This window comes from Solanum tuberosum, unplaced genomic scaffold (genome assembly GCF_000226075.1).
Source record: "Solanum tuberosum cultivar DM 1-3 516 R44 unplaced genomic scaffold, SolTub_3.0 scf00346, whole genome shotgun sequence".
NCBI classification, from domain to species: Eukaryota; Viridiplantae; Streptophyta; class Magnoliopsida; order Solanales; family Solanaceae; genus Solanum; species Solanum tuberosum.
In genome coordinates this window covers 504206-514831 of record NW_006239265.1, presented here as the reverse complement: position 1 = coordinate 514831, position 10626 = coordinate 504206, and the positions used below count along the sequence as shown (strand labels likewise).

Sequence of the window (10626 nt, the reverse complement as noted above, 5' to 3'; positions counted from 1 at the left end):
CATACCAACAATACCCCCCCCCCCCCCCCCCCCCCCCCCAAAAAAAAAGAAATAATATTCAGGCACCTGGAATTCCATCTGAATTGGTGGCCTAGTCCAGGACTTCTTCTCTGCTATTGTCGAAATCAACTCCACTTCAGCGCTCATTGTTGACTCAGTTTGCCCAGGAAATTTTTTTATCCTGCAACAAGAAGCCCATATTGAAGATCCAAACCACTAGAAACTAGATTTACTGCAGAAGAAGGTAGAAAAATATAGCTGGCATACTATTAAAGAATACAGAACATGGTCAATACACAATTATAGTGATTCACAACAATATCTTGGATCAGTGGCAAAATGGACGAAAACATTTGTGTGCACTCCACCTCTGCCACCACATGGTCGAGAAGCTGAAATTATGGATACTTTCAAATAAAAAGGGTAAAAGGGGGGCAAAAGAAAAACATATTTGTCAAATGAACTGAGCAATTATGCTACTTGCTACTATATGAACACAAAAACTGGTCACTAATACACCTTTTACCGGATTATGATATCTTGAAGAACTAGGGACAATTAATTCCTTTTAGAAGCAACAAAGAGAGCCAAAATTTGAGCAATCGTAGTCTTCCACTGCCCATGGACAACAACTTGACCAAGAAGATGTCACTTTTTTCTCACCAGAACTTCCTTCCTGTACATCACATTTCTCCCCCCCTTTTTTTGTATCAGTTCTAGAGCATATATTCTCCCTCAAGAAATTGTGAGGCTGTATTATAATACACGTTTGAGAGGCTGGAAAGCTCATGCAAAGAAAATTCCATATTGTTCAAAACAGAGACGAGCGATAGTATAAGAACATCTGTTTGTCAACTTTCAAGCATAAACAGATCAGCTTAGATGAAGTGTACGCAATTCTACTTGCTTAAAGGAAAGCATCTATAAGCGAGCAATTATGCACATAGATACATAAACTACACGTACATAACATATTGCAAGGCAGAGTCTAAGCTAAACATTCGCTTCCACAGAAAGATTCCAATTGCCTCCAGTTTGAACAAAATGGATCACTCTGAAGCACACATTATTCTCCTTTGATTACATAAAGAAACCAGTATAGCCTAACAGGTTTCCCTTTGTAACGCTGTCAAGTTTCAGTAACAAGAATGCGGTGAAAACATTTTAAAAGAGATTAAATGCCACCAAACAAAAAGATAAACTTTGACAGAAAAAATTCTCATCCATTGATTAATTGCAGCAGATTCCATGGCAAAAAGGATCCATAAGTGAAGGAATGAAAGAAATTGAAAATTTGCATTTTGTACATAATATTGATTTTTGATAAAGGACAACATGATAGCAAAGACCAAATCTCCACCTTGAGGTATTGAGATCTTTACTAATGGGATTACACCTCTGCTGACTTTTGAGTACGATTCAGATAGAGAGATTGGCTGTAACTCCGTAAGCACCAACTCAATTAGTAAAAATAGATAAGAGGTCTAATTAATCTAGATAGGTTGAATTTCCAAATGTTCACTTGCAAGGAGGTCTTCCCTAATAATGTCTGTCATGAAAGGAGTCACACACACAAACACCGAAAAAAAATCCCCACACCACCACACACATACAGTTATTATGCCTAATGGTAAAAAAGCAAGCAAATGTGGCATCCTAGCATTAGCTTGTGGATATCAGGCACTTCAATAACCCCTCCATTTATTTGTACATTCATTTTTTGTTACAAATAAAGAGGCAAGTATTCATCAAATACCAAAATATTTATTAACTAAATCAGATCCAAATAGTATATAGGTTTTGCTAAGACTATATGACTAGATGTCAGAAGTTCGATTCACATGCAACCAAGGTCCTAATGGATAAAGTGTACAACATCTTCAAGAACAATGTCCAATCTAGAGCAATGTCAATTCCATATTTTTAGACTAGGTTGAAGTCACAGTCAACTTGAGACCTGAGGTCAAACCCTGAAATAAATTAAGTTCATAACCCTATAGGATTACACCAAAAAAGATAAATCTATTGCATACTCACTTCCACACCAAAGAGTCAATGGATGGATTGTACTTTGCTCTCCCTGATGTCACCTGGAAGCTTGCTTTTGCAGTTTGCTTTGGCACTGGAACTTTAATGACAACTCCAAGAGCAAACATTTTTGCACCAAACACACTCTTAACCTGAAAAGGATACAAATCATGTTAGAAAATTATAAATGATATCAACGTGGACCAATGTTTCGAAATGAATTTTATTCTATATTGAAAGAAGAGTGACAAACCTTAACATTCACTTCCATTCGCGTACGACCTAATTCCTTGATTGTTGGCAATACACGGAAAGGAAGATTTACTCCTTCAGTAATGCGGTACCTGAGGAAAAAAAAGTTTGCAATTACAAATTCAGACACTGTTATGAAAATGACATGAGTTGAGCTTAAATGGAGAAGTGATGATAAATTGATAATATAGCCTACCCCAACTTGTTTGAGATTGAGGTGTAGTTGTTGTAGTATAGTAGTTTTGCTTTCATATAGTTTTAGTAATGGTTAAAGAAGATAACAAGCCAACTGTTCAAATTTTTGTGTGAAGTACTTCACGGAGAAAAGATCACACGTAGTTTAGATCTTAAATTGTTAAAACTTGTCAATGTTTGTATAATGGATAATCTTATGTAGAAGTGAATTCTAAGTTTGAGATGTCTCAAGAAGGGAAATGGAATGAGAGATGGAAAGAGGGAGAAGAAAATTTATATTTAGGAAGCATGGTCAGAATACTCTGTGATTTCACCTGATTGTAGTGAACTTACAATTCAACGGCCAAATAGTCAAAGTTGATAATTATTTATATGATACTTATTCAAGATTGATATTAAGATGTTAAAGGTACAAGATCATTCGCTGTGACATATGCAAAATTTCCAAGTCTATTTAGCATTGTTCTATAAAAGATAAATGAAGAGCCAACTCAGGCTTCCAGCTTGGGAAGATAATAAAAACAGGACTAAAAAACAACCATGTAGCGAAAGAAGTATGAACTTACTTCATCAGTTCGAATTCACCATCTGGTGGTACAAAGCTGACAGTCTTTTCTGAATTGAATCTCGTCAAGTTTACACATTGGTGGAAAGTAACATCATCAAGTTCAATAGTCTTTCCGCTGCACAGAGTAGCCAAGTAATGCATTATGTTGGTGACAACACAAAATGGTAACCCACCATGCATAGGCTGAAACTAACATGAAGGCCAAACTGAAAAAGCTACATACTACATGTTTCAATAGACTAGGAAGAGTAAGTTGTGGACTCTGCAGAAAAGGAAACACAACAGACAGAAGCAGTCCAACATTTAAAGCATGGTTTAACATTTTAGTTCTGTTAGGTTATAAAGATATATGGCACATTAAAGATAAACATTTTTAAAATTATGAAAACATGCTTGAAAGTACATGTAGTCATTCTGGTACTTGTAAAACTATGTGATCAAGGAAATCTAATTTATGGTCCCTGCCCGACATCATAGGCAATTACTATTACCATCTGTATCTTTTGAACCTTAAGAACAGTGGAACAAATATGCTAAAATTTTAAATTTCATAAATAGTAAAAGAAGCATGTATGGGTTTTCTTGAAATTTTTTTTTTTTGAGAAAAGCTAAGTATATAAATATAACATGAAGAGTGCTTGAATACAAGATAATCTTTTTTCTTAAGATATTAATGCACACATCATTTGAAGATATGCCTTTTGGTCTCACAATAAACATTCATCATTAAGAAGCAACGTTAAACATCTAAAGCTAGCGTCGGTGGTCAGATAGATGACTGGATGACACTCCTCTAATGGAGCAACTTCCAGATCTTTATGCAACCATCTCTAACAAGATTGTACAGTAGCCGATTGCTATTCTAAACACGGATGGAAGCTTCAATTAAGAAGCAACTCGTATGACTGGGAACTTGATTGCATATATGACTTAATTCAAAAGCTGGAACCGTTCTCTCTTGATGATCAGGTGGCTCATTCTTTGTTGTGGACTGTTACTCGGACTCTCCAAAAATATGGTCGCACCCGTCGTATCCTCCAAAAATGCATTACTTTTGAAGGATCAGACACACACCAGACGGCATTTTCGAACAGGCTGAGCAACATAGATTGTAGAAGGCTAAGAAAGATGGTAAACAAGTATCGAAATGCAACATAGGTAACATTAGATGTTCCTACTTGCAACATAGGTTACCGAAATGCAGTTCCTACTTGCATTTCCTGGAATACTTGGCTATAACGGTAGATGTTCTAATGATAAGAGTGATAACATTGCAAAGGTAAAATCAAGATGCTGTAAGAGTTTATTTGTGTTGTAGGGAGAATGTTGTATCTAACTTAACCTCTTTGTTGGATCTGCTGAATTCCTTCAATACATAGAACGGAGACCTCTAATATGATGCACTCTTATAAGCACCTGCTTGGTAGTCGGTAATAAAATCTTAACCTTTTCATTAAAAAAAGAAGAAGCTACCTTCAGTGGGGGAAGTTTCATGAACCTTCCACATCAAGAAAATTGCTGCTAATTCTCTTGAACAACCCAATCCCATTTCCTTATCGAGCATTAACATTTTTTTTAAGACAGTATTGAGCATTAACATTTCTCTTCCAATTAGATGCAAAGACAAAAAAAGACAGCATCATTCTTTCCTTTTTGAGGAGATCTCATTTCAAATGAACTAAAATCTTTATTCCACAGTAGCCTAAATTGGAAATTACCTAAGTAAGCCTACTGAAAGAAGTAGTTCAAGAAGCAAATTCTGCAGGTTCAGTGAATGAAACACAAGTATTTGGAAGTTACCTCTTTGTTGGACGGGATTTAAGCTGCGACTCTTTCTCAAGACCAATTTTATCATTTAACCCCAACTTCAAATCAGGCATTCCAGAAAGAAAGCATTTCATGAGAACTTTCCCAGTTACATCGCAACGAAGCACACTACCTACAATTGTCTTGTTAGTGGAAAACTGAAAACCAAAAAGTATCCACCAAGCCACACAAGAACTTTATACCTTTTGACGACATAAGGAGATTAACACTTTCCACTATATCCAGAAACACCTGTCAAACATATAAATCCCAATTTTTCAGAAATTGGGCAGATAAGAGAACTATAGAAAAATTTAAGAGGAAGACAGCAAAAACCACCTCATTCTTCTTATAAGCAAGACCCTCCCTGCGCCAACCAACAGCACCCGTGACTTGTAATGTGGCATTTGGAACTGGTTTATCCAAAGGCTGCTGGAGTTGTGCATGAGAAGAAGAAGTCAATACTGCTATCCATTCTTTTTTTTCTTTTGAAAAAGAACGAAGTTAATCATATTACAAAAAATATTTCTCTTTGCTATACCAATCTCTTAATATCTCATGACTGATCTTTTTCTTTCGAGAGGTATCTCATGAATGTTCTTTTTTAAGAAAAACTAAATAGATAAAATATTATAAACTATTCTATGATGCTATGAAAACAAGTAGCGAGACAACTAACCTTTGACGAAAAGGGTGAGCGAACCCCTTCCTGAGTAATATAGAGTTTCAAGATTTCAGGTGAAAGATTTTGAGGGTAACCGAAGTCCATTATTTCTGTGATGTATGCAAATTAACGAACATCAAATTATAAAGCACTTAAATAGGTATATGAAAAATTGAAAATGACTAAACATTAAACTTTGTGGCCTACAACAAATGATTATCGGATCTATACAGATTAAAGTAATTAGCTTGTCCATAGATAGTTGTCATTCATTGTCATACTCCAAAGTCCAAATAAACAGAACGTTGATAAAAAACAGTTTAAGATGTCTATGCATGGAACAAAATTATAATGAAAATAGTAATGGCTCATTAGCCATTTCATTAACCAGATCAGCCTCAGGTTAGGCAAGACAAAGTGTGCCCCGGGCAGCATTCAAAACTAGACCATATTGGATTATTCTATCTGAGTTTTTCTCCTTTTTATAAGGCTCCAGATGTTGTTTCACCTTCCATATGTGAGACAATGACGGAATGGACATCCCATATAAACAGAGAAGAGTAACAACTGGGCAAAGGGAAATTGCAGTGAAGGTGCTGATTCAATCATGACAACTAATTAGCAGGGCAAGGTTCCTCTTTTTTTCCTGTCATCATCTTCTTCTTCCTCCCCCCCCTCCTATCTGCTACAACAATTTCAAGACCCTCCACCTGGAGGCCCTAGAGCACAGACTTCCTTTGACCCTCTTCGGCTAGCTTCTTTTCTTCCTTCCTTTTTTTCTTCCTTTGCCCCAACAGTCAGCACTGACCAAACACTTCCCAACTAAACCACTACATTTCTTCTCCAACGAAAGAATACTGATATTCAATCTCACTCCTTACCGGCCAAATGAAGCATTCAAACTCTACCTTGCGATAATTTCTTTTTTTCTTCTTCAATTTTTCCTGATATTTTCCATCTTCTACCAATTGTTTTTGTGTTTTCTTAATCTTTTCCACCGCCAATGCTTTTGTTAGGCACTGCTATATCTGGTTGCGTCTTGAAATTATGCCATTCACATAGCTTTTGGTTTCACTGAATACATGTGGTAAAATTTTGTTGTCTATTTTCGATTATATAAAGATCAAAATGTGGACAACAGACTTACAAAGCAATAAATTCGGATAGGGAATTTTGGAAATAAAAATTAAATTCACTGATTTATTGGCTGTGTCATCCAACATATAAACACTAGTCACACATACATTTCCGCCCTCTATTCCCCCCGCTAATATCCCATCCTAAGTAATAGGATCCGCCCTGTCCCATTTATATACCAAATGGCCCCTAAGAAAATGCATTCTTTACGTTGTGCACTGTCCACGCGAGTGAAATATACTACTTACTACATCGAGTACATCATGCTAAATCGGGCAAAGAGATCTGATTAGCTAGTCACTGAGGCAAGATAATAACAAAAATTACTAGATTCACATGCTTTCTTAAGGTCCATAATACAGTTTACACTTCATGCAAACCTCATGTTCAAGCAAACCGCAATGGTAAACACAAGCAACTGTGACCACTAAAACAACAGATCCTAGCAAGAGAGGATATGAAGAACGACATCACCTATCAGTCATCACTCAATTGAACTATTGAAATGGAGGACTATTGTAACCGACTTGGCCTCTCCTTAACTTTGCTTTCCTGTTTCCACATTATCCTAACAGTGGTGCTCTATCCAGTTATAATTTTCCTCTCAAAGATAACAAAGTGGGTAAGGGGGAAAGCAGTTGTACACATAAAAAATTAAAATCACTTGAGAAAATTGAAAAAATATGTGCATCATAATTAATACAGAGAGACTTTTTCTTTTTTGATAAGTTATCCAGAAAGGTTTTCTGTTCTGTTTTGATAAGACAGAAAGGGTTTCTACATCGAACTTTTAGATTAAAATGTCAAAATAAATAATCTCCAAATGGCTTACCATCCAAAAGTTCGTAAATTAGGACAAAGTTATTACGAATGGCATCTTCGTCAAAAGAACCACCAAAATAAGATTTGAATAGTGCAACAGCCTGCATGAGAATCAAAAAGAAAGTTGTCAAAAGGAGTAAACACAACTAGAATACATTGTAATTAAATCCACATCTACAAATAATATCACATTCATCATTCCAGTTACAAAAAGAAAGGGCGGTAACAACGACAAGCAGAAAACAGATATAGGCAATTAAATAATAGATATGGCATTATGCTCCCCTTCTCCTTTTCATATGAAATCATGCACGTTTCTCCTGAGATAGTTGAAAATGTATGATATGATGTTATTTTATAACTGTGGTGTTTGGGAAAATTTGTGTGAACCTCGATTATTCCAATGGATGTATGCTACTTCTCGCCAGGTACAGATATTTTACAAACTTAACTATTAAGAGAGTGAGGTTACCTCAACCACAAACTTGAATGCACATGCGACATTTGCATTGGTGCTAACTACAATCACAATATAGACATTGCTAATTCTCATGTAGAAGAAAGAGCAACCTCCAATCTGCCTGACAGGACATGTCCCAAGTTCTTTTGTCTGCATTATATGCATCCGGAAGGCATCTACCATATTACCCCTGTTTAAATCAAGTTCACAGTTGAATGAGAAGATCACAGATTATATTGCAATAGACTTCTTTATTTTTGACCAGTGATGGCATGATGGACTTCAGCACACATCTTTTTAGAGAAAAAGAAGAAAGCACAAAAGCTGAATGGTTTACTGCACAAACATATTTATCAGTACTTAAAATGGTAATGAGAAAAATGGAGCAAATAGATGTTATTTATAAAACCTACATAATGGTAATTCCAACGGATGTCAAAGCCAAAAAATCCAAGCTTAACATTGGTCAGAATTTCTTGATAGCAGGATAAGAGGTACATTTCTTACAAGTGACACATTTCATGTTTGTATTCAAATTACCAAATACCTGTTAAACATGTGACCGTTGACAGATTAAGAGAAAAATAGACAGTTTATTTTATCAATCCAAGGGAAAAAGGTCAAACTTAAGAAACAAGAAGGAAAAAGGCAGAGAATAACATCAAAGCTAAATTAGGAATCCAAAAGAGAACTGAAAATTATTGTAAAACAAAAACAAAATAAGAATTTGAAAACACTAAAATTAATTGATAACACTGTCTGCAGAGGAATGATTTTCTTCAGTTTTGTTTAATTATATCAATATTAAAAAGTGAAATTGAAAGGTGATAATCTTTTCGAAATAAGAGGAAAATCTGCACAGATGAAGAGAGCAATGGGATACCCATTTAAAGCAAACAAGCATAAACAATGTATGTCCCAGAAGGAGCCTTTTGATAAGCTTCTGCTTTTAGTTTCCATTGTCTCACCAAGGGACCCAAAGACAAGAGAATGATTCCCACTAGATCAGTTTCATCCCCTCTATTTTCAAGGGGGATGAAAAGATACTAAAGGGGGAAAAGGCTCTAGGAACTCAATCACATCTCATGCTATTCAATAGAGGATTTTATTAGTCAACTTTCAATATCTACTTTGTCAGGAATTGCAAGTCCAACTAACAATGGAAGATACTTTCCGCTGCAAATTCATAATATCATAAGCTTATATTTTCTGGAAGATAGCCCTAGGGATTAGCTCAACTGACAAAGCTTGAGGGACTTGTGTCTTAGGTCACAAGTTCGACCCTGCTTCAAGGTAACTAAATCTAGTATTTAAGTGGAGAAAGGCAAAGTGGTAAGTTCATCACCCCTGAGTTTCGAAGGTTGCAGACTTGCAGTTGACCCAAAGGATTGGCTCCAGTAGATTTCTCAGCCATAAAAACTATTTTATGGAAAGATATACTAGAAAAATATTTCTTACTTTCAGTCACTAGAACTCTCACTCGCTTTCAAATACAATTATTTATGACCATAGGCGGATTCAAGAATTAAATTTAATGGATCAGACTATGTTGTATCAGACTTTTTAACCCACATCCAATAAAAACAAAAGCTAGATTTTTGCATTGGAAGGATCTCATTACACTCTATCTTGTTGGACAAGGATCCCCCTCTTTCCAGCTGAGAAAACACATTCAAGTGTGGAACTCCAGATCTCAAGCCTACTCAATTTAAGCACCAGCATCACGCAACAAGTCAAGTCATTAGAAAATTCTCACATATGCTTTAAACTAGGTTAATGCTTAATATACTCCCTATTCTTTTCTCCCTCGTCTTCTCAGAATACCTAGAGCATGACCTCGTAGAACCACTTTAATTCCTCTAAAGAGGGCAAACAAAGAAGCCCGCTTTAATTGTATAAGATAAATTGCATGTCGAGCTTCCAAAAACACACATTGCAACAGCTTTCCAAGATGTGGATGTGTAGTTAAGGCAGCACGGTGTAGTCACATCCATTGCCTTGCATTCCACCCTCCCAGTCATCACATACTTACATATATGCATACGTTAGCAAATGGCACCATGAGCATACCGGTGTTTCCATCTATTTACAGCTTAGTCCCAAATATTTGTTTATTTCTTTAGCACTCTAATACAGTTTGTTAGGATGGTGATGTCACCACTGTCCATGTGATCTAGATTTACTCCTACACTCATTATTTTCAGTTGTAGTCCCCATTTTACAGCATGCTGAATGAAGAATCAAATCTATGTTTTCTCTCCAATTCTTAATTTTCCTCATCTTTGCTTTCAGCTTCATTTTATTTCCCTGTTCTTCGATTTAATTGTTCCTTATGTATGAGAAATGCAAAAAGCGCATGATAGCATCGCAACTGGTGTAACTTATTCGGGAAAAGGGAGAAACAGGGGAGGCAGATCATGGATTGTAATGACCCTCCTGATCATTTCTGTGTGTTTTCCTTCTGTGTGTCATTTAGAGCGTTCCTATAGCGACCCCAAGTCATTTATGACTTGCTGGGACTGACAGTTTGGTCACTTGGTCGTTCGTTTGGTTATTGTGCGAGTTTTAGTGTTTTTGGAGCTTATGAACCTTGAACGATCATTTTCGATCAAAAGTTCAAGAAGATGACATCGGAATCTAATTTTGACGATTCCATCAGCTCCGGAAGGGTCATTTTAGGCTAGTAGCATGGTC

General features: G+C 36.1%; 1 protein-coding gene across 2 annotated transcripts in view; it reads right to left on the bottom strand.

Annotated features, from left to right (window-relative positions):
• Positions 1-10626, bottom strand: part of LOC102579697 (AP-2 complex subunit mu) — a 17583-nt gene that overhangs the window by 1650 nt on the left and 5307 nt on the right. The window contains exons 2-11 of one of the 2 annotated variants that reach the window (XM_006361123.2): positions 7945-8122; positions 7483-7573; positions 5529-5623; positions 5189-5281; positions 5053-5101; positions 4844-4982; positions 3042-3158; positions 2282-2372; positions 2038-2180; positions 67-181 (exon numbers count right to left, since the gene is read on the bottom strand). In XM_006361123.2, coding sequence (XP_006361185.1) covers positions 67-181; positions 2038-2180; positions 2282-2372; positions 3042-3158; positions 4844-4982; positions 5053-5101; positions 5189-5281; positions 5529-5623; positions 7483-7573; positions 7945-8122 — 1111 coding nt within the window. The remainder of the gene's footprint in view (positions 1-66; positions 182-2037; positions 2181-2281; positions 2373-3041; positions 3159-4843; positions 4983-5052; positions 5102-5188; positions 5282-5528; positions 5624-7482; positions 7574-7944; positions 8123-10626) is intronic. The other variant, XM_006361124.2, reaches the window with a different exon arrangement.